Here is a 24,339-nt window from a genome sequence, read left to right as displayed (position 1 = left end):
GAGGGACGAGGTGGTTCCCCCCCCCCCGCCTGTCCTCCTGAACTCTTTTAAAAAGGATTTTATTTAAAATTCAATAAATCGGGATTGTTCTCCGCTTTAATTTTGATGGGAGCCCCGCTTCGATCCGGATTAAAGTGGGAGCGTTAAGGTGAGGAAAGCGAAGCGAAGAGGAGGAAAAATATCGGCGCCTCGCTTCTGGCTCACCTGGTGGCCGCTCCTCCTCCCTCTTTCTTTCTTTCTTCTTTTCTTTCTTTCTTTCTTTCTTTCTTCTTTTTCTTTCTTTCTTTCTTTCTTCCTTCTCTTTCTTTCTTCTTTCTTCCTTCCTTCCTTTCCCTCCCCCCCCCTCCCACCTTCCCTTTGAACCTTGAGCCTCGCGCGCCAGGGGGAAAGTTTTTTTGGAACGTTCGCCCAAGACGAACGTTCCAAGGATCGAACGTTCGCGGCGCCAAGGTTCGTTCCGGCGAGGCTCAACGTTCCATCGGGCGCGCACACGGAACACAGAACGTCCCGGAGACCTTAATGGACGGATTCGGAAGTCGCCGGTGGTTTGGATTGATTGATTGATTGGTTATTGGTATTGGCCTACTTCCTTCCTTCCTTCCTTTCTCTTTCCTTCCTTCCTTTTTCTTCTCTTCTATCTCCCCTCTTTCTCTTTCTCTTTCTTCTTCTCTCTTTCTTTCCTGTTTCGTTTTCTCCTCCTCCTCCTCCTCTCTCCTCCTCCTCCCTCCGCCCTGCGAGGGAAGCCACTTGGGAAGTTCAACGCCGGCCAGACTAGCTGACCTCGAGCTCCCAAAATGCCCCGAGCTTTCCTGGTGAAAAAAACGTGCGTTTCGGGACGGGAACTGGAGCGAGCTCCCCGACGAAGAACGAGGAGAGGTGTACGTGCCAGGTGAGTCTCGCGGGCGGGCGGGGACTGGGAGAGGTAGCAACGGGTCTGGCTTTTGGAACTATTGTTGCTGCTGCTGTTGTTGTTGTTATCCTCAACAATAACACACGACGTTCCGGGTTTTGCTACTTTGAAGCTAAAAAACAAAACAAACAAAAATCTGTGTTCTGAGTTGGGAAACTATTGGAAAGACTGAAGCGGATGTCCCATAGTGGATTGGGCCCAATGGGGGGGGGGAGGGGAAAGAAAATGGGGAAGAGGCCCAGGGGGTTTAGGGGCTCCTTTCTCGGGCTTGGGTCGTTTCCCTCCACCGCCCGGGCTGTGAAGCGCGATCCTATACGCTCCACCTTATTTTTCAAGACGGGGAGGGGGGGGAAGGAGAGGGCTGTGAAAGGTCCGTTATCAGGCATCACTTCAAAAAAAGAGGAATTTGCCTATTGTACTCCCGTCGGGTTTTTTGTGGGGGGGGGAGTGTGTGTGGGGGGAAAGGGGGTCGAGGGGGGGAGGTTGAAAAGCTGCTAATCACACCTGCCCAGCGATCCCATTGTGTCTCCCCTCCTCCCGCCCCCCGGCCTGGGAAGCGCAGTTAAGCGCAGCCTACTCCGCCTTCTGGAATGTTTGAACGCGCCGGCAATTTAGTGGTTGGTTGAGTTGGGGAGGCCGGAGGCGCAAATGGGAAGAGAAGAAAGGAAGGAAGAAAAAAGGAAGGAAGGAGAGGAGGGAAGGAAGGAAGGAAGGAGGAGAAGAAGGAGAATTGGAGCAAGGGGAAGGAAGGAAGGAGGGGAGAGGAGAGGAGGAGAGCAAGGGGAAGGAAGGGAGCAGGAGGGAAGGAGGGAAGGTAGGAAGGAGAGGAGAGGGAGAAGGAAGGAGAATTGGAGAGCAAGGGAAGGGAGGAAGGAGAATAGAGAGGAGAAGGTGAAGGAAGGAGAATTGGAGAGCAAGGAGAAGGGACGAAGGAGGAGAGAGAGGAGAAGGAGAAGGAAGGAGAGGAGGAAGAAAGGAAGGAGAATTGGAGAGCAAGGGAAGGGAGGAAGGAGAATAAGGAGAAGGAAGAAGGAGAATTGGAGAGCAAGAAGGGACGAAGGAGGAGAGAGAGGAAGAAGGAAAAGAAGGAAGGAGAGGAGGAAGAAAGGAAGGAGAATTGGAGAGCAAGGGAAGGGAGGAAGGAGAATAGAGAGGAGAGGAGAAGGAAGGAGAATTGGAGAACAAGGGGAAGGGAGAAAGGAGGAGACAGAGGTGGAAGGAGAAAGAAAGGAAGGAGAGGAGGGAAAAAGGAAGGAGAATTGGAGAGCAAGGGGAAGGAAGAAAGGAGAATTGGAGAGCAAGGGGAAGGAAGGAGGGAGAGGACAGGAGGTGGGAAGGCAGAAGAGGAGCGAAAGAAGAAAGGAAAGAAGGAGGAGAGCAAAGGGAAGGGAGGAGGAGTAGAGAGAGGAGGAGGAGGGAGAAGAAAGGAAGGAGAATTGAGAGCAAGGGGAAGGAAGGAGAGAGATGGGGGGCGGCTCTGGAAAAAGAGGGGAGGGCATGCTTTCTTCTTCTTCTTCCTTTCTTTTCCAAGCGCAGGATAGGATGGGAAGTTGAAGGTGAGGATCAGGGGCAAGGAAGGTGAACTTTGCCCTTGCTGAGATCCGAGTGGTTGTTGTAAACGGGCAACAATTTGCTCCATGTAACGTTTTCCCCCCTTCTTAATAAAAATGGCAACAGCGTAGAATCAAAGAGAATATTTGGTTAACTTGGGGTTGAAATGAGGAGCCCCCCCCCCCCGGTGCTCTCTGAGCTTGGTGGTTTTCTTGCAGGCGTTTCATGGCCCAGCTAGGCAACATCATCAGTGCTAGAAGGGAATGGGGATTGTGGGGAGGAGGAGGAGGGATGAAGGAGGAAGAAGCAAAGAGAAAAGGAGGAGGATTGTGGGGTCCTTGGTGCTCTCTGAGCTTGGTGGTTCTCTTGCAGGCGTTTCATGACCCAACTAGGCAACATCATCAGTGCTAGAAGGGGTTTGCTCTCGGTTTATCTGTCCCTTCTAGCACTGATGATGTTCCCTAGTTGGGTCATGAAACGTCTGCAAGAAAACCGCCAAGCTCAGACACCACCGAGGACCCCCTCACAGAATAATAACAGTTGCAAGGGGCCTTGGAGGTCTTCCAGTCCACCCCCACCCACCCTTGCTCAATCAGGAGACCCTATATCACCCCAGACAAATGGCTTGTCCAGTCTCTGCTTAAAAAAAAACCCTCCAATCCCTGGACTCCTGGGAAAATATTCTATAATGTTCTTTAGAGGAAGCGTCTAGACCAGTGTTTTCAACGTTGGCAACTTGAAGATGTCCGGACTTCAACTCCCAGAATTCCCCAGCCAGCGAATGCTTCGCTGGCTGGGGAATTCTGGGAGTTGAAGTCCGGACATCTTCAAGTTGCCAACGTTGAGAAATACTGGTCTAGAAGAAGAACAACAAATGAAAAACAATTAACCAGGTTCCGTAAAATGTTGAATAAGGAGAATCGGACAAGACAATCCTGCGGATGACATTACCTAGTAAGGTGGCGAAACGTTCAGAAACGGAATTGAAACATGCTTCGCAGAGGAAACCGCGGCCCGAAATCTAAAACCCGAGCGGCGACGGTTTTCTCTCCGCCCCCCTTCCCCACAATAAACCAGGATTAAGTTGTAAATATTCTCACATGACAGGCAGGGTTGAATTCCTGGTTTTTAAATAAAGGGGAAGGGGGTGGTGGTTGATGGCTTGGTGGTTGGAAATCCAGCCCCCTTGCTTAGCCCAGAGGAGAGCCGATGGTGAGAAACCGTTCCTTCTCTGCGGAACGAAGGCAGCCTCACGATGGGCGTGTGTGTGTGTGTGTGGTGGGCTTGGGCCAGGTTAAACTGGTTTGCTTCATGAATTGTGGCTGGATGGATTTGCTGACCAAGTTGAGGCATAGCTTGTTTACCCATCCCGTCTCCTGGGCTGGCCCTGTTTGTGGAAGTGTCAATCAACAAGAGACAACCCGGGGTCCCTACCGGTTCCCAGAATGCTCAGCAGCCCCCCCCCGCCCCCCGGGATTTGGGGCAAATGGCCTAGCTAGCTGGGGGATTCTGGGAGCTGAAATCTAAAACCCTTCAGATCGGTTCAAGGAAGAGGTGCATAGAGGTTTTCAACAGGAGACGGTGAGTTCTAGTCCCATTTTAGCCATGAAAGCCAGCTGGGTGGCTTTGGGCCAATCACCAGGAGACAGTGAGTTCTAATCCTCCCTTGGGCATGAAAGCCAAACAGGAGACTTTGGGCCAATCACCAGGCAGCTGTGAGTTCTAGTTCCATTTGTCCATGAAAGTCAGCTGGGTGACTTTGGGCCAATCACCAGGGGACTCGTGAGTTCTAGTCCCATTTAACCATGGAAGCCAGCTGGGTGACTTTGGGCCAGTCTTACTCGCCCAGCCCAACCCACCTCGCAAGATTGTCGTTGTGGAAAAATAGAAGGGGGGAAAGTGAGATGGGTTACATTCGCCCCCTTAAGAGTTATTTCTAAAAAATAAGAAAGGCGAGGTACAAATTAAAAAATAACACATTTTTTTTCAAAAATCCACCTGGAACCTTGCAAGTTTTCTCCCCCACCTCCAATCCTTATTGTTTACTTCTGATTGAGGACAATCCGATCCTTTTCTGCCTTGTTTCCTTTTGGCCAACGGTGTTTATTCATATATATTTGAAGTCCCTCTGTTTCTGAATATGAATTTCCCTCTGGCAGGGGGGTTGGGGGGGAAGATGGGGGTCAGGGGGAACCTATAAGTGATTTTTTAGGAGAGGCCGCTAATATTTGGCGTAGGACATTTTTTGCATTACTTGGCAAGCTGCTACAGCCTCCACTTTAGGAGCCTGTAATTAGCATCTAATTAATCATGCTGGCAGCCTGATTCCAGGTTCGTGAGTCGAGAGGAACATTCCGGCGTGGTTCCCGCCATCTTGCTTTCCTGGAGCGGTCCAGAAGGATCCGGAAATGCAAAACGAAGCCCGCCGACGGACCTGTTAGCTGGCCCACCTCAGAACCTCTTTTGGGAAGGACGATGAAAACGATAAACAGTTTTAGATTTAAGTCTTGCCCAGAAGTTTTGCGTTTTTCCCCTTTCTTGGCTTCTGTTGTTATTTGTGAAGACGTGTCCGACCCATCGCGACCCCCTGGACCACGTTCCTCCAGGCCTTCCTGTCCTCTCCCATCCTCTGGAGTCCGTTGAAGCTCAGGCTGGCTGCTTCAGTGACTCCATCCAGCCCCCTCCTTCTCTGCCGTCCCCTTCTTCTTCTTTTGCCCTCCATCGTTCCCAGCATGAGGCTCTTCTCCAGGGAGTCCTTCTTCCTTCTCATCAGGTGGCCAAAGTCTTTGAGTTTCCTCTTCAGGATCTGGCCTTCTAAAGAGCAGTTGAGGTGGATCTCCTCTAGGACTGACCGGTTGGATGGCCTTGCAGTCCAAGGGACTCAATGCAGGAGTCTTCATCTCCAGCACCAGAGTTCAAAGACCTCCATTCTTTGGCACTCAGCCTTCCTTATGGTCCAATCTTCACAGCCACCTATTGCAACTGAGGAAACCAGTTGGATTTGTGGTTTCTGGCATCCTACAAACAACCCTGCCAGATAGGCTGGGTAGAGATGGGGAGGGGGAGAGAGGGAGGGAGAGGAAAGAGAGACAGGGAGAGAGAAGGAGAGAAACAGGGAAAGAGGGAGGGAGGAAAGAAAGGGATAGAGAGAGGCAGGGAGAAGGAGAACGGGGGAGAGAAAGGGAGAGAGAGGAAAGGATAGAAAAAGTGGGGGGAGGGAGAGGAAAGAGAGATAGGGAGAAGAGATGGAGAGAGACAGGGAAAGAGCAGGCGGGGGAGAGGAAAGAGAGACAGGGAGGGAAAGAGAGGAAGAGAGAGGGGGAGAGAGAGAGAAGGAGAGGGGGAAAGAGAGAGAGAGCGCAGGAGGGAGAGAGGGAGAGAAAGGAGAGAGAGAGACAGAGCAGGAGGGAGAGGAAAGAGCGGGAGAGACCGCAGGAGGGAGAGGGGGAGAGGGAAAGAGGGAGGGATGGGGAGAGAGGAAGGAGAGGGAAAAAGATGGGACAGAGCAGGAGGGGAGAGAAGAGATGCGGAGACCGAGAAGGAGAGAAGGAAGGAAAAAAAGGGAGGGAGAGAGATGGAGGAGGAGAGCGGGAAAGAGCGTGGGCAAGAGAGGGAAAGAGGGAGGGACGGAGGAGAGGAAAGGAAGGGAAAGAGAAGGAGGGGGAAAGAGAGAGTGGGAGAGTGTGTAGGAGAGGGAGGGAAAGAGGAAGGAAAGAGGAAGGAGAGGGAGAATAGATGGAGAGAGACAGAGAAAGAGAGCAGGAGGGAGAGGAAAGGGAAAGAGAGAGAGAGACAGAAATTGATTCTCCCCAAGTGTTTTGGGGCTGAGTTGTGTCTCTTGTCTCTGTGTGTATGTGTGAACAAAGATCTTGAGGCTTCAGTTTTGGGCCTCATAACATGGATAGCAAACTTGGGGTTTGGATCCCCCATTGTCTTGCCTCGGCTGATGGCATCAAGGGGCTGTGTTGCATATCACTGAAGGAGTGGGAACAAGGAGAGGTTGGGTCTCAGGCCCCCACGCCCCCAAAAGCAGTGTGGGGGGGGGCAGCGTGAAACCCCTTCTTACGACCGCTCACCCGGGATGCTCGCATTTCAAATCCAGAACTGATGGGTTTTTTTATTATTTCTTCCATTTTAAAATGCCAGGAAAACATCCACTTGCTAACTTAACTCCAGTGAAAGATCAGAGAGGATCGGTAATCTTGGGAAAAGGATGGAATACAGGCAGTCCTTGATTTACAACCGTCCAAAGTTACAACGGTGTTGAAAACAGGGACTTGCGATCGTTTTTCACACTTAACGACCGTCGCAGCATCCCCGTGGTTGCGTGATCAAACCTCAGACGCCTGGCAACTGGCATTTAGAGGTAGTCCTCGGCTTACGCCCACAAATTGCATGCTCGGTGAGCTTTGCCCTGTTTTACGACCGAGCTTACCGCAATTGCTAAGTAAATCATCGCAAAGGGGTTAAGTTAGTCCGCGCAGTCGTTAAGTTAATCTGGCTTCCCTCGTTGATTTGGCTTAGCAGAAGGCAGCAAAAGCGGATCGTGTGACCCCGGGGGTCACTGCAGCCGTCATAAATACAAGTCAGTGGCCAAGCGTCTGAATTTTGATCATGGGGAATGCTGCGATGGTCGTAAGTGTGAATAACGGTCATACGTCACTTTTTTTGAAACTTTGGTCACCAAACGGTTCGTGTCTGTGACAGTCGCAGTGCCCTGTGTGTGTCACATGATTCCTTCTTGCGACCTTCTGACAACGGGGATAAAACGATTAACAGCGTTGGAAGGGACCTTGTAGGTCATCTAGTCAAACCCCCCACCCACCCACCCAAGCCCGCTCACTCAACAACTGTATAATTAGCTTAACAACGCAGGCATTTGCTTAACAACTAGGAACTCTTTGGCTTAGCAACGGGAATTTTACGTGCCGATTGTGGTTTTAAACCGAAGATCACCCAGCTGTGATTATGATCTGCACGACCAGCGAAACGGTGCTCCTGAGAACGTGAAGAGCGACGCATTCACAGAGATTAATTTATTTTTTTAAAACTGTTTCTGCTGTTAAATCATCCCAAATAACGCTGTTAATTCCTTTCAGTTCTTTAGCTTTGGAATGCGGTGCAATTTATATTTGATTTAATATATTTTTTTTTGGCACAGAACGTCGCCGATTCCTTTTAATTAAAAAAAAAGGCGAACTTAAAAGGCAAATAAATGTGCTGACAAATTTGATGGGCCTTGCCAGTTTACTTCGGGCTGCTCCGTCTAAATGGAAAAGCGAAACGTGAATTAAATTTTGGGGTGAAGGATGCCGTTGGATTGCGGGAACGGAGTTTTCATTTCTGGGTTTGGAAAACCAGCAGAAACTACGTATTATTACGTACTAAGCTAGGTCATACTGTTAGGATGGCAGCTGGAAATAGGGATATGAATTTTAAACTGTGTGAAATGATGTTTTGAATCTGGTGCACCCTTTGTCCCAAAAAGATTGTGGTGTGTGTGTGTGTGTGAGAGAGAGAGAGAGAGAGAGAGAATAATAAATGAGAGAGGAGAATGAGAGGATAATGGGAGAAAAGAACCAAGAGGCAGAATAAAGAAAAGAAATAATAAGAAAAGAGAGAATCGGGGGGGGGAGGGAGAATGAAGAGAGAAAAGCGAGAGAGTGAAAAAGAAAGAATGAGGAAAAAGAGACAAGAGAATGAAAAAAGGGAGAGGAGAAAACCAAGAGAGAGAATGAATGAGAAAGAATGAGGTGGGGGGAGGAAGAATGAGAAAAGGGAGAGAGAGAATGAGAGAAAGACCCGAGAGAGAGAATAAAGAAAGAGAAGAATAGGAAAGAGATAATAAAGGGGAGGCAAGAACGAGAGAGAAAGAACCAAGAGAGAGAGAGAGAGAGTGAAAGAAGAAGAAAAGGAGATGAAGAGAATGAGAAAAGAAGGGAGAGAGAGAGAGGGTGTGTGAGAGAGAGAGAATAAGAAAGAGAGAGAATGAGAGAAAGAATGAGAGGAGAATGGAGAGAAAGAACCAAGGGTAGAATAAAGAAAGAATAAGAAAAGAGAGAATTGGGGGGGGGAGAGGGAGTGAGAGAGAGAAAAGCAAGAGAGAGAGTGAAAGAGAAAGAATGAGGAAAAAGAGACAAAGAGAATGAGAAAAAGGGAGAGAGGAAAACCAAGAGAGAGAACAAATGAGAGAGAATGTGGGGGGGGTGAGAAAAAGGGAGAGAGAATGAGAGAAAGAACCAAAAGAGATAAAAAGAAAGAGAAAGAATAGGAAAAAGATATGAGAAGGGGAGGGCAAGAACGAGAGAGAAAGAACCAAGAGAGAGAGAGAGAGAGAAAGAATGAAGAAAGGAGATGAAGAGAATGAGAAAAGGAAGGGGGAGAGAGAGAGAGTGTGTGTGTGAGAGAGAGAATAAGAAAATGAAGAGAGAGAATGAGAGAAAGAACCGAGAGAGAGAATAAAGAAAGAGAAAGAATAGGAAAAGAGATAATGAGAAGGGGAGGGCAAGAACGAGAGAGAAAGAACCAAGAGAGAGAGTGAAAGAGAAGGAATGAAGAAAAGGAGATGAAGAAATGAGAAAAGGAAGGGAGAGAGGAGAGAGAATAATGGAATTGTTATGTAAGTATGCATTTAAAAGGAGGCTGTATGTAAAATTATTAATATGACAGATGACGACTGGGAAGAAAAAGGTATACAATTAAATAATTGAGGAAGAGAAATGTTATCAGAGGAGACATGTTAAGTTGTAATGTTAAAATAAGAAGAGATTTATAAAGAATTTGGTGGTAAGCTAGAACTATTACGACACCAATAAAAATTGTATTTAGATGACATACTGATTAATGACGGATGAAATGTTTATTTTAAAAGGAAAACAATAAAAAACTTTTACAAAAAAGAGAAAAACTACAACTTACCGTGGTTCCCCAAAAATAAGACCGGGTTTTATTTTCTTTTGAACCCCCCTAAAAAAATAAGCCTTATTTTGGGGGAGGGCTTATTATTTTTGGGGTGCAGGAGGTGGCGAGCGTGGGCACCTCATGGCTGCGGCTGTGTTGCAATATTTTCAGGGGAGGGCTGATTTTAGCGCATGCACTCAAAAGCCCGACGGGGCTTATTATCCGGGGTAAGGTCTTATTTTTGGGGAAACGGGTAGAAGTACATAATATACTTCTTATATAAGAAGAACCATATAACTTACAACACTTTGCGTTTCAAGACCGTTCAATGTGACAAACGTCGCCGAGAAAAAAGGGACTTACGGCCGTTTTTCACACTTACGACCGTTGCGTCGCCATGGTCACAATTCAGACGTCTGGTGACTAGCTCATATTATGACGGTCGCAGGGCCCCGCGGGGGGTCACGCAATCCCCTTTTGCGAACCTTCTGGCAAAGCAACCTCCATGGGAGGCCCGATTCACTTAACGACCGTGTGACTGATTTAAGCACCGCAGTGATTCGCTTAACAAACGCGGCAAGGAAAGTCGCAAAGTGGAGGAGAATGTCATTTAACAGGTCTCACTTAGCTATGTAAATTTTTGGGCCCCGTTGCGTTTGTAAGTCGGACTTACTTGTACTTACGACGGTTGTGGTCTCCTGGTATCGCACGATTCCCATTTTGTGACTTTCTGACAATTCAATGAGGAGGCCGGATCCACTTAACAATTGTGGTAAGAAAGGTTGTAAAACGGGGCAAAACTCACTTAGCAACTTAGGATTCTCTCAGTCGCAAAAGGGAATCACCTGACCACCTCCCTCCTCCCCCCTGAGACACTGAAACCGTCATAAATACGGGCCAGCTGCCAAGCCTCTGAATTTTTACTGCATGGCCATGTGGATGCTGCAAGGGCCATTAAGAGTGAAAAACGACCCCTCGGTCACCTTTTTCAGTGCCGTTGTAACTTTGAATGGTCATTAAATGGTTCATGTTTATGAGGGTTGAGTGTCCTGGGACCTTCTGACAAGCGACGTTATTGGGGAAGCCAGATTCACTTAACAACTGTGTAACTAGCATTAAGAACTGCAGTGATTCATTTAACAACTGAGTAACTAGCTTAAGAACAGCAGTGATTCATTTAACAACTGAGTAACTAGCTTAACTGCAGTGATTCACTTAATAATTGAATAACTAGCTTAAGATCTGCAGTCTCACTTAACAACTGTGGAAGTAGCTTAAGAACTGCAGGGATTAATTAACAACTGTGTAACTAGCTTAAGAACTGCAGTGATTCACTTAACAACTGAGTAACTAGCTTAAGAACAGCAGTGATTCATTTAACAACTGAGTAACTAGCTTAAGAACTGCAGTGATTCACTTAACAACTGAGTAACTAGCTTAAGAACTGCAGTGATTCACTTAACTGTGTAACTAGCTTCAGAACTGCAGTGATTCATTTAACAACTGTGTAACTAGCTTCAGAACTGCAGTGATTCATTTAACAACTGAGTAACTAGCTTAACTGCAGTGATTCACTTAACAACTGAGTAACTAGCTTAAGAACTGCAGTGATTCACTTAACAACTGTGTAACTAGCTTAAGAACTGTATGGATTCACTTAACAACTGTGTAACTAGCTTAAGAACTGCAGTGATTCACTTAACAACTGTGTAACTAGCTTAAGAACTGCAGTGATTCACTTAACAACTTTGTAATTAGGTTAAGAATTGCAGTGATTCACTTAACAACTGAGTAACTAGCTTAAGAACTGCAGTGATTCACTTAACAACTGTGTAACTAGCTTAAGAACTGCAGTGATTCACTTAACTTTGTAATTAGGTTAGGAATTGCAGTGATTCACTTAACAACTGTGTAACTAGCTTAAGAACTGCAGTGATTCACTTAACAACTTTGTAATTAGGTTAAGAACTGCAGTGATTCACTTAACAATTGCATAACTAGCTTAAGAACTGTACGAATTCACTTAACAACTGCATAACTAGCTTAAGAACTGCAGTGATTCACTTAACAACTTTGTAACAAGCTTAAGAACTTACACTTAACAACTGTGTACTAGCTTAACTGCAGTGATTCACTTAACAACTGCGGCAAGAAAGGCCGTCAAACAGGGCAAAACACACTTCACAAATGCTTCGAAATGAACATTTGGGCACCGATTGGGGCCTAAATCGGAGATTACCCGCAGAACTCCCTGATAGATTACGATCTGCTTAAAAATGACCCGTTGTAAGTCGAGGACTTCCTTCTGCTGGGCTGTCTGTCTGTCTGTCTGTCTTTCTTTCTTTTCCGTCATACAACGGAAAGAATGGGACCACTTTTGTAATGTTCTTTGCCTGCATTTTAAGGGCAGTTGCAACACGCAGCCTGTTCCTTACTCCACTTTTCTGGAGGCAGGTGATGGGCCCTTAAAATGTGGCGCCAGCCCCGGAAACGGTTAATTAACTCGCTGGGTTGGGCCGCGCTTTCCAATAACATCCCGGTCAACCGGTTCCAGGCTGTTTACAGCGAGTGCAGCTGGCGTTGGGTCCTGATAGAGGGACGCCGATTTTTTTTTGTTTTTCGGGGGAGGAAAGGGGAGTGGGAATCTCGTGCTTGGTTTCCAAACGTTTTGCAAAAGTCATGAGGACTAGCGCCCTGGCCAGCCTTGCGAAACTGCCCTTTTGGCTTGTTTTTGCGCTCGCCTCGTTTCATCTCCCAACCTGGGGCTGGTTTTTTCCAGGTATACCTGAAGGCGAGCCAGCTCCGAGAGGCATTCGCGGAGGGGGCGGGGGCGGGAAATAAACCCCGAATGCGGCTTTTGATAAGTGTTCCTAGAGACTCGAGTTTTTTTCCTCCGAGTGGGGAAAATTAGTTTAGTTTTAGTTAGTTTTAGTTTAGTTTAGTTTAGTTTTAGTTTAGTTTTAGTTTAGTTTTAGTTTAGTTTTAGTTTAGTTTTAGTTTAGTTTTAGTTTTAATTTAGTTTTAATTTAGTTTTAGTTTAGTTTTAGTTTAGTTTTAGTTTAGTTTTAGTTTAGTTTAAGTTTTAGTTTTCGTTTTCGTTTTAGTTTTAGTTTTCGTTTAGTTTTAGTTAGTTTAGTTTTAGTTTTAGTTTAGTTTTAGTTTAGTTTTAGTTTAGTTTTAGTTTAGTTTTAGTTTAGTTTTAGTTTAGTTTTAGTTTAGTTTTAGTTTAGTTTAGTTTAGTTTTAGTTTAGTTTAGTTTACTTTTAGTTTACTTTTAGTTTACTTTTAGTTTACTTTTAGTTTACTTTTAGTTTACTTTTAGTTTACTTTACTTTTAGTTTACTTTAGTTTCTTTACTTTTAGTTACTTTTAGTTTACTTTTAGTTTACTTTTAGTTAGTTTACTCTACTCTACTCTACTCTACTCCACTCCATACACCACCCTCTATTCTACTCTCCTTTACTTTAATTTCCTCTACTCTACTCCACTCCTCTATTCTACTCTCCTTTACTTTATTTACGCTAGTCTCCTTTTCTTTACTTTTCTTTACTTTTTTTCCCCTACTCCACTCTCCTTTCCTTCATTGTCACTGCACCTCGTACAACGAAATTAAATGCCCTCTTCAGTGTACATTAGAACTATCAACTACAAACACACTTCCTTCGCATTCAATATAGAATTGAAACTGAAAACTCCTGATATTGCATTAATATGGCACTGTACCGTAGAATTCAATGTTGTTGCTGCCCCTGGGAGAGAAGCTGTTTTTCAGCCTGTTTGTCCTGGTTTTTATTCTCCTGTACCGGCTGCCAGATGGTAATAGTTCAAAAAAAAAAAGGATGCTTAGGATGAGATGGATCTTTAAGGATGTTTTGAACTTTCTTAAGGCACGGGGGCTATAAAGCTCTTCCAAAGAGGGGAGAGGGCAACCCGTGATCCTCTGGGCCATGACTTCGACCCTCTGGAACACTGTCCTATCTGCCACGGTGCAATTGGCAAACCAGACACAGGGGCAGTTAGTTAAAATACTCTCTGTGGTGCAGCGGTGGAAGGTCACCAGCAGTTTTCCCTTCAGTTGTTGCTTCCTGAGAAGTCTCAGGGAGTATAATTGGTATTGGTATTGGTATTTTTTATTTGTATGCCGCCCTTCTCCGGGAGGACTCAGGGCGGCGAACAATTCAAAGGGGAAAAAAGGGGAAACATAAAAGACAAAATACAAATAAAAAGTAGACAACAGTCGCACAACCATACATGTCGAGAGGGGAGGGAACTCATCACCCCCAGGCCTGCCGGCAAAGCCAGGTTTTGATGGCTTTTCGGAAGGCCTGGAGAGAGGTGAGGGTCCGAATCCCTGCGGGGAGTTCATTCCAGAGGGCCGGAGCTGCCACAGAGAAGGCCCTCCCCAGGTAATAGCCAGGTGGCATTGGCTGGTAGATGGCACCCGGAGGAGGCCAACCCTGTGAGATCTAATGGGTCTGTGGGAGGTAATTGGCAGCAGGCGGTCTCTCAAGTACCCAGATCCAATACCATGAAGGGCTTTATAAGTTACGACTAGCACCTTGAAGTGTATCCGGAAACTGATCGGTAACCAGTGCAGCTTGCGGAGGATAGGTGTAACGTGGGTGTACCGAGGTGCACCCACAATCGCTCGCACGGCTGCGTTCTGGACGAGTTGAAGTCTCCGAATACTCTTCAAGGGCTGCCCCATAATCCCTGCTGGGCCCTTTTGACCATGTTGCAATGTGAATTACCCCAAATCAGGTCCTTTTTATGACGACATCGAGAAACTTAAAACTGGCCACTTGCTCCCTTGATAAGCAAGGGCTGATGGATATCTGATCTATTCCTTCTACAGACGGCTATAAACTCCTTGGTCTTGTTGATGTGAAGGATCAAATTATGGTCTCCAAACCACGAAACCGTCCCACCTCATCTCGATAGGCAGACTCAGCCCCCCCCCGCCGGATATGAGTCCCACCGCTGTTGTATCATCTGCAAATTTAGTAATAGTTTTACTAGCGTGAGTGGGAATGCAGTCGTGCACATGAAAAGCATAGAGTTAAGAGACTTTCTTTTTGAGCGGTGCCATTAAATTCGGCTCCGGTTAGATGTGATCTGGAGCACGGCCATTCTCGGGTGGAGAGAAGGAGCAGGCCGAGGCGAGATTTAAAAAAGGATTTTGGGGAAACGTGGTGCACAATGAGATCCAGGAGCATGGAGGGTTTGCCTTCACTGTGGTTTGCTGTGTGGTGGGTATCTCGGGCCATCTGATATGGCTTTGAATGGGGTTTGCTAATTAGGGCATTTTAGACTCTCTAGAAAGCTGGACAAAACTTAACCAGAGGTGGATTAAAGAAAATGTGGGCTTGTTGGATGTTGAAGTCACACAGTGACGTTTCATCGTAGCTTAATCCTGGCTTAACATGAAGGGTGAGCATAGCCAGAACTGGTCACCCCGCGAAGATACTGCAATCTTTCTTCCTTCAAGCCACAAATCCTAGTTTTGATTTTCTTGCAACAGGCAAAGAGGGTTGTCGGTAGTTCTCGACTTGCGACCACTTTAGCGACGATTCAAAGTTATGTTAGCCGGTTACAAGGGTAATCCTCGGCTTATGACCACAAGGGAAGTTTCCTCTGTTATGGAATGCGGTCGTTACAGTGAATTCCGCCCCATTTTACCGACTTTCTCGCCGCCCTTGTTAAGTGAATCCCTGCCAGGTGTGAAGTTAGTCACGTGGTCGTTAAGTGAAACTGGCTTTCCCCATTGACCTGAAGGCCGCAAAAGGGGATCACGTGAATGCTGGGACGCTGCGACTCGTCATAAATACGAGTCAATTGCCAAATGTCTGAATTTTGATTACGTGGCCACGGGAAGAGTGCAGCAGTTATCTGTGGGAAGTCACTTTTACAGTGTCATCATAGTTTTGAACGGTCACAAGTCAAGGATGACCATCTATATGACCTCTAGGAACCCATTCCCCCCCTTTTAAAAAAAGATCCCCTTTCCTCTTCTACAGTCTCCCTAGGCGGATATGCGCTCTGGAAAGACCCCGAGCCTTCGGTGGCCGAGCCGCCATCTTTCCAGATGCCGCTGGACATGACCATCCGCAACTCCGTCTACGCGGCGGCTCAGCCCCACGGCGCCGCCCACGTCTCCAGCGGGGCACGGCAGGAAAACGTCCGACTTCGCGCACTCCAAAATCAAGGTGAGGACCGACCGGCGGCTTTGTAAACCTCCGTTGATTCCAGATTGACGACGAGTTGGGAAAGGACCTTGGAGGTCATCTAGTCCAACCCCCCCTCCCCTCCCACGGCCCAAGCGGGAGACCCCCATCATTTCTCACACTTCCTGAGGGTTTCGAAAGGGAGGTTGCACGCCTTAGAAAAAACAAATAACGATAATGAGAGGGGTGTGATTGTCTGGAAGCGGCTCCTAGGCTGGGCTTGATTAAATCAGAGGCGGGGTACAGATCAAGGGAAGGAAGTTAGTCATAGGGAAAAAATGGCTTCGGGGACCTGGGATGCCCCGGCGACGGTTGTGGGCGCGCTCACAAAATGGCAGGCACGTGCCAAAGATTGCTAGTTTCTGGGCGCCCTCATTTATTGGCTAAGAAATGCCTCAGATGAGAAAGGGAGGGACGGATTTTTAACCGAGAAGCCATTTTGTTTTCTGCTCGGAGGGACTGTTATGTTTTCCTTTCTTTTATTTGTAATTAGCCAATAACCCGACTTTGCCTGCAACCAATCTCCCTTACCAGAGGGAGCCCCCTTGTGGAGTACTGTGAAGCCGTAACCGTGGCAACTCCACTTGGCTGTACAGTAGAAGCCATTTTAAGGCACAACAGGCTGTAGCTTAACAGAACTTGAATCCAAAAGGCACACAATCACTCTCAAAAGTACTGTGATTTGACACTATAGATATAATTCTTTCCTTTACATTTCAGCGGCCCAGGCGTTCCAGAGTTATGCTGGAACACATACACACAGACACACACCTCCCGACACACAGACCCTGAAGGGTGTTAGGGGTGTCTTAGCCCCACAGTATTTTTTTCCAGAGAGTAAGATGGGAGGAAATGCTTACAAGGAGTTTTACAAACCATTGATGCAAAGTTACAATGACAGTGAAAAACACTGGCTTAGGACCAGTCCTCACACTTATGATTGGTCACAAAAGGGGATCATATGAGCCCGGGACAGTGCAAACCATCATAAATGAGTCTGTTGCCAAGCATCCAAATTGTGATCCTGGGACCGCGAGGATGCTGCAATGGCCGTAAGGGTGAAAAACGATCATCTCTTTTTTTTCAGTGCCGTTAAAACTTTGAACGGTCACTAAATGAAAATGTTGCAAGTTGAGGACTTATTTAGACGTTGGATGGGATATTTCTAATGAGAGTTCTGATGACCGCAGCTTCAAAATGAGGGTTGAGAGGGAGGGTCTCCCTTTTGGAAATCCCACCCATTAAAAATGCCATCGGGGGTTTGGAAATGCCAAACTAGATAGGGCAGTGCCCAAATCTTTCTGACTATTGGCAATCAGGAGGACTAGAACCTTAGCTTCGCTCTGACTGGCGAGGACCATATCTCGGGGAGGGGGGGAGGGGAAGTGGCGGGTTAGGGCAGTGGCCGTCCGAGCGGAGCATCAAACCGAACCGCTTTCTTGACCTCCCGCAGGTGAGCCCGGCTGACGGTCCCGTCGAGCAGTTTTCCTGTCCGTTTTGTCAAAAAGCTTTCTCCTACCAGCGGATGCTCAACCGTCACCTCAAGTGCCACAGCGAGATCAAACGTCACCTCTGTCCCTACTGCAACAAGGGTTTAACGACACGTTTGACCTCAAGCGACACGTTCGGACGCACACAGGTGAGCTGACGCGGGGGGGGGGGTGCGGCGGCTGGCGCCGTCACCGGTTCCCACGTGGCTGAGATTGATCCGAGAACCAGTGCCAGGAATGGCTTTTGGGATCCGGGCGGGGATTCATCAATATCCTTTAACAACCCCATAATCCCTTGGGGTGGTGTCTGGGCAACTGAATGGAGATGTTTTACTGGCCGGATGCCTTTCCCTGTTGCCAATGTGGAGTTTTATTCAGCAGATATATTCTCATTGTGCCCAGAGAGAGAAATATCAGCCTCTACCTAGGCTCGAACTGATTGATCGAGCTTCCTGATTGTGAGGCGAGAGGTCTACCTCTAGGCCACTGCACCTCGAGTCCCAGCTGGGGATGATAGTCCCATAAAAAGACGGGTCCATAACTCTGGGTCTTTCTTAGACCCAGATCTATGGATATATAGGGGAGGGAGAGATTGTGGTTAGAGGCAGTGCTCCCAGCTCTCCCTGGTGTACAATGCCAAAACAATAGTTGCGAACACCAAGGATGTCTCCCCCCAAAAAGGAGAAAAGGTGGTTGTGCCACAATCGATCCTCCATTCTATGGTAGCCCTTGACTTATAACCACAACTGAGCCAAAATTTCTGTTGCTAAGCAAGACGGTTTCCTCGTGTGTCAACTTCCTTGTGTGTGTCCACTTTGCCAATAAAGAATTCTATTCTATTCTCTATATTCTGTTCTTGTTCTTGTTCTTTTGTTCTTGTTCTTCTTGTTCTTCTTCTATTTCTGAATGTTCTGTTCTTGTTCTGATTCTATCCTATCCTATTTTCTCTTCTACTCTACCCTACCCTAGTCTACTCTACCCTACGCTATTCTATTTTCTATTCTCTCCTATTTTCTCTACTCTACTCTACTCTACTCTACTCTACTCTACTCTACTCTACTCTACTCTATTCTATTTTCTATCCTATCCTATTTTCTCTACTCTACTCTACTCTACTCTACTTTCTATCCTATCCTATCCTGTTTTCTTTTCTACTCTACCCTACCCTAGTCTACTCTACCCTACGCTATCTATTTTCTATTCTCCTATTTTCTCTACTCTACTCTACTCTACTCTACTCTACCCTACTCTATTCTATTTTCTATCCAATCATATTTTCTCTACTCTACTCTACTCTACTCTACTCTACTTTCTATCCTATCCTATCCTATTTTCTCTTCTACTCTACCCTACCCTATTCTACCCCTCTATTCTATTTTCTATCCTATCCTATTTTCTCTACTCTACTCTACTTTCTATCCTATCCAATCCTATTTTCTCTTCTACTCTACCCTACCCTAGTCTACTCTACCCTACGCTATTCTATTTTCTATTCTCTCCTATTTTCTCTACTCTACTCTACTCTACCCTACTCTATTCTATTTTCTATCCTATCCTATTTTCTCTACTCTACTCTACTCTACTCTATTTTCTCTGTTCTATTATATTCTATTCTACCCTACCCTATTCTACTCTACTCTACTATTTCTATTCAGAATTCTCTTCTCTTCTCTCTCTCTCATTATTTCTATTCAGAATTCTCTTCTCTGTTCTGTTCTATTTTAGTCTACTCTACTCTACTCTATATTATAGGCTGAATGGTGAAGTAGGGAAGGATTGATACTCTTTGCAGACTGCTGGTCATTTGCATCCTTTTAGAGAGTCGAGAGGTGTGGAGTCTTCTTGGAACTGCTGAAATGACTGGGTAGTAGGCTGGAGATAGGCGATGTGGTCTCATCCCCATCTCCAAGTTGCCACAACGACCCTCAAAAATAATGCAAATGGCCAGCTGTCTGCAAGGAGGATCAATCCTTCCCTTCCCCACCATCCAGTCAGAGCAGAAGAAGCTTCTTAGAGGAGAAGCGAAAAGTCTTCAGAGAAAAAACCAGGTCTTTAAAGACACAAATAAACTTCCAAGTGGCCTCAACGACCCTCTGAAAGGATGCAAATGACCAGCTCTCTGCAAGGAATATAAATCCTTCCCTTCCCCACCATCCAGTCAGAGCAGAAGAAGTTTCTTGGAGGAGAAGTGAAAGGTCTTTAAAGAAGACACAAATAAACCTCCAAGTGGCCTCAATGACCCTCTAAAAAGGATGCAAATGACCAGCTGTCTGCAAGGAGGATCAATCCTTCCCTTCCCCACCATCCAGTCAGAGCAGAAGAAGCTTCTTGGAGGAAAGCGAAAGGTCTTTAAAGAAGACACAAATAAACCTCCAAGTGGCCTCAATGACACTCTGAAAGGATGCAAATGACCAGCTGTCTGCAAGGAGGATAAATCCTTCCCTTCCCCATCATCCAGAGCAGAAGAAGCTTCTTGGAGGAGAAGCGAAAGGTCTTCCGAGAAAAAACAAGGAAGTCCAGTTGCCCCTTGAAAAAAGCACCTTTGGGACATAAAATCAGGCGCAACCTTGTCTTGCTTAATGATGAAAATTCTAGTTCCAGCTGTAAATGGAGGATTGCTTGCCATTCTTAAGACAAGGGGACAAAGTCACCTGGGACTTCGCCACGAGCGCAACACAGTTCTCGGGCAACCCAGGTCCGAGATGGCGAACCCATGGCACGGTGGCAGAGGTGGCACGCCGAGCCTTCTCTGTGGGCGGGCATGCTGCTGCCAGCTGCTCCTCTGGCTTCTGTTGGGCCAGCCAACTGGTCTTCACGGGTGCTGGAAGACCTGAAAACGGCCAAACAAGGGGCCATTTTTCAGGTTGTTTTTTTCAGGCCAATTATGGGGTCATTTTCAGTCTATTTTCTGGACAGTTTTCAGACTATTTTTGCCCCCAAAACAGCTTGAAAATGACCAGAAAACAGCTGAAAAAGGGCCATTTGGGGGCTGTTTTCAGGTTATTTGGGGAGGCATTTTCAGTTCATTTTTCGGGCCATTTTAGGCCATTTTTCAGGCTAATTTTGCCCCAAAACACAGCTCAAGATTGTCCAAAAAACAGCCAGAAAATGGCCAAAGAAAAGGGCCATTTTTCGGGCTGTTTTCAGGTTGTTTTTACAGACAGTTTTTGGGGCATTTTGGGAGGCATTTTCAGTTCATTTTGGGGCCATTTTAGGCCATTTTCCAGGCTAATTTTGCCCCCAAACACAGCTCAAAAGTGTCCCCAAAACAGCCAGAAACTGACCCCAAAAGGGTCATTTTTCGGGTGGTTTTCAGGTTGTTTTTTCAGGCACTTTCGGGACCATTTTTCAGGCTATTTTCGCCCCAAAACACAGCTCAAAATTGACTGAAAAACAGCCAAAAAACAGCCAAACAGTGGGCCATTTTTCGGGCTGTTTCCACGTTGTTTTTTCAGGCATTTTGGGGGGCATTTTGGGATGTTTTCCAGGCTATTTGTGGCCCCCAAAACAGCTAGGGAATGATCGAAAAACGACCTGAAAAACGGCCCCCAAATGCCCCCCAAATAGGCATGCGGGTACCAGCCAGCTGATCTTTTGAGTTTTCAGCGCTCAGGTGGGCACAAAGACCAGCTGGCCGGCATGAGAAGGCACACCGGGCAGCTGGCTTATGGGTTTCTGGCACTCCGCGGGCGCATTCACATCCGGCCTGGTTTGGGTTCTTGTTGCCGAAATGATTCTCGGCCCCTGATCCAGGTTGTCTGAATTCACCCTGGACCCCTTCCTCTTTCTCCCCCGCAGGTGTGCGTCCTTATAAGTGTCAGCTGTGCGACAAAGCTTTCACCCAGCGTTGTTCCCTGGAGTCCCACCTGAAAAAAATCCACGGGGTACAGCAGAGTTACGCCTACAAGGAGCGGCGGGCTAAACTGTACGTCTGCGAGGACTGCGGATCGACGGCCGACAGCCAAGAAGGACACCTCCGACACCTCCAGGAGCAGCACCCCGACAGCCCGCTACTCCGGAAAGCCTCGCGCAAAGCGGCTACGGGCCTTCACGGTCTCATGGGCACCCGAGTATCCTGCAGGGCTCTGGCCCTTGTTCCTAAAACATCGTGGCCTTTTTTGGGGGACACACACACACACACCCAGATGCTCCTTTGAACTTGGGAATTGGCCACTGGACCCAGCCCCACATCCGGTAGTTCGAATCCGGCGTGGGGAGAAGTTCTCCGTGAATCTTCCATGACGCGGCGGGAAAAAATGTTTTGTTTTTTTTTAAAAAAAATCTGGATCGGACTTCCGGATAGGATGAATGGTGGCTTTGAATGTTACAAAGAGCTCAATTGGGCTGCGTGGCAGGCCAAGGCTTGGAGGGTTGGGGCGGGGTGATTCTCAGAGGTCATCTAGTCTGACCCCCCCTTGGCCTAGGTAGGAAACGTGTTATCGGATGCAACTTAAGTCCCTTGCATTGGAGCTGCCTTAAAATCCTCGCTGGGGTGGTACACACAATCGTGTCTCCGGCGCCTGGACGTGGAATCGTCGGTTAAGCCTTCTTTGAATCCGCCGCCTAGTTTCTCGCACCCGAGTCCGAGGACTTTGACGAAATGGCGTGAAGATTTGGGGAGACCCCTCAAGGCGAAATCCCTTTGGAAAGTTCAAAAATGATTTAGGAAATTGATCCCGTCACCGCTGGGTTGTGTTCAAAGCGGAGGCTTTGGGTTCGAGAAGCGCTGGGATAGATTTCCTCCTTTGATTAAGGAGGGGGGTTGGACTAGATGACCTCATCACATGCCTTCGAGCTGTGTTAACTACTTTTTCTGCCTCAGGGCCCGGTCGCACTAGTCTGACCTTGGAAATTAAGTGCCTGGACTTGTCGGCTCTCAGGGCAGAATTTGAACTGGGGATCCGTTTTTTAAAAACGGGAATAATCTCGGGATTCAATTGGGGTGACTGGATGAGGTTGTGCAAGCTTCCATGATACACCCCGTCTTTTTTCTCCCCAGAATTCAAACATTCTGGAATCTGGTGAGTTTTTTTTTTGTGTGTGTGTATGTATGTGTGATCCTTTTTAAACTGATGCAGAAAAATATATTATTTATCCAGAGTCGAGGAGCCACCAATTTTGAGCTTTAGGGAAACATTTTTTTTAAAAAAAGATATAAAATACAGAAATGGATTGCTGATAAGGACTACATCATCAGCCTAGCCTCTTTGAAACGGGGCAGGGTGGAAAAAAAATGAATTATCATGCAAGTTACAACGGTTTCTGAAGACTGTCGTAAGGGGTTTTATTATGTTTATTTAATACGATGAATGTGTGAAGACGGGTCTCTCTACCACGAGATACCGAAGCTAATGTTTTTTTGGCATGGGAAAAGAGGCATTAAGCCAAACACCAGGGTGTGGATCTTGTTTACATGATCAGCCGTGCTTTCTCTTTTGACTTTGGGGGGAAACGAGCTCGGCCTGTGAACTTTTAATGTTATTATGTTATCCGTAATCTATTCTTCTTCTTCCTCTCTTTACCTGTTATTAATTAAAATAAAGGAACTGGAGGCTCTCTGAAAGCCAGACAAAGTTTGCACGTTATTTGGGGAATGCCAAAGGTGTGTCTCGAATGGGACCTAAAGGTAGAGCAGAACAGAGTGGGAAGGGACATCAGAGGTCTTCTAGTCCATCCCCCTGCTCAAGCCGGAGACCCTATCCCATTTCAGTCATGTCAATCAATGAGAATAGAGCTGGAAGGGACCTTGGAGGTCTTCTAGTCCAGTGTTTTTCAACCACTGTGCCGCGGCACACTAGTGTGCCGTGACATAGTGTAAGGTGTGCCGTGGGAAAATTACTTTATATAGTCAATATAGGCACAGAGTTAAATTTTTTAACATTTTCTAATGGTGGTGTGCCTCGTGATTTTTTTCATGAAAAAAGTGTGCCTTTGCACAAAAAAGGTTGAAAAACACTGTACCAACCCCTACTCAAGCAGAGACCCTATACCATTTCGATTGATCAATCAATCAATCAATCAATGAGAATAGAGCTGAAAGGGACCTTGGAGGTCTTCTAGTCCACCCCCCTGCTCAAGCAGGAGACCCTATCTCATTTCAGTCAGTCAATCAATGAGGATAGAGCTGGGAGGGACTTTGGAGGTCTTCTAGTCCATCCCCATCTCAAGTAGGACCCTATACCATTTTGATCGATTGATCAATCAATCAATCAATGAGAATAGAGCTAGTAGGGACCTTGGAGGTCTTCTAGTCCATCCCCCTGCTCAAGCAGGAGACCCTATCCCATTTCAGTCAGTCAATCAATGAGAATAGAGCTGGAAGGGACCTTGGAGGTCTTCTAGTCCATCCCCCTGCTCAAGCAGGAGACCCTATCCCATTTCAGTCAGTCAATCAATGAGGATAGAGCTGGAAGGGACCTTGGAGGTCTTCTAGTCCAACCCCCTGCTCAAGCAGGAGACCCTAGGCCATTTCAGTCAGTCAATCAATGAGAATAGAGCTGGAAGGGACCTTGGAGGTCTTCTAGTCCATCCCCCTGCTCAAGCAGGAGACCCTATCCCATTTCAGTCAGTCAATCAATGAGGATAGAGCTGGAAGGGACTTTGGAGGTCATCTAGTCCAACCCCCACTCAAGCAGGAGACCCTATCCCATTTTGATCGATCAATTAATCAATCAATGAGAATAGAGCTGGAAGGGACCTTGGAGGTCTTCTAGTCCATCCCCCTGCTCAAGCAGGAGATCTTAGTCCATCCTGGTCACATTAACTTTAAGAAGCTCAGGAGAAACAGCTGAGCTGGGATAAGTGGCAAACCAGTTCTAACTTCCCTTAGCGCGTTATAGGTGGTCCTTGACTTATGACGATCATTGGGATGAGAGTACAGGTAGCCTTCAACTTAAAACCACAACCGAGCCCTGCATTTCTGTTGTTCAGTGTGACGTTTGGTGAGTTTTGCCCCGTTTTGACCTTTCTTGCCTCCGTTGATAAGCGAACCGCTGCAGCCGATAAGTCAGTAACCCGTTCGTTAACTGAATCCAGCTCCCCCATTGACTTTGCTTGTCCCGAATTTTGACCACGTGATCACGGGAATGATCACGTGCTCAAAATTATATAGTGGCAACTGGCAGGTACTTCTGACGGTTGCAGTGTCCTGGGGTCATGTGATCAGTTTTTGTGACGTTCTAACAACTTTAAACTTTAATAGAATTTGTATGCCGCCCACTCCCTAGGGACTCTGGGCGGCTCACAGCAAGTAAAAGCATTTAAA

The 24,339-nt window shown here is 46.8% G+C and overlaps 1 protein-coding gene across 1 annotated transcript in view; it reads left to right on the top strand.

Moving 5' to 3' along the window:
- The first annotated feature begins 794 nt into the window (after positions 1-794).
- OVOL1 (ovo like transcriptional repressor 1) overlaps positions 795-24,339 on the top strand; it is a 24,956-nt gene continuing 1,411 nt past the window's right edge. The window contains 7 exon segments of the mRNA XM_032234307.1: positions 795-832; positions 834-893; positions 6,461-6,495; positions 15,409-15,493; positions 16,966-17,168; positions 17,171-17,224; positions 20,874-21,145. Coding sequence (XP_032090198.1) covers positions 795-832; positions 834-893; positions 6,461-6,495; positions 15,409-15,493; positions 16,966-17,168; positions 17,171-17,224; positions 20,874-21,145 — 747 coding nt within the window.

Source organism: Thamnophis elegans, chromosome 17 (genome assembly GCF_009769535.1).
Source record: "Thamnophis elegans isolate rThaEle1 chromosome 17, rThaEle1.pri, whole genome shotgun sequence".
NCBI lineage: Eukaryota > Metazoa > Chordata > Lepidosauria > Squamata > Colubridae > Thamnophis > Thamnophis elegans.
Note: the sequence above shows the minus strand (reverse complement) of the source record. Positions and strands in the feature narration are given on the sequence as shown.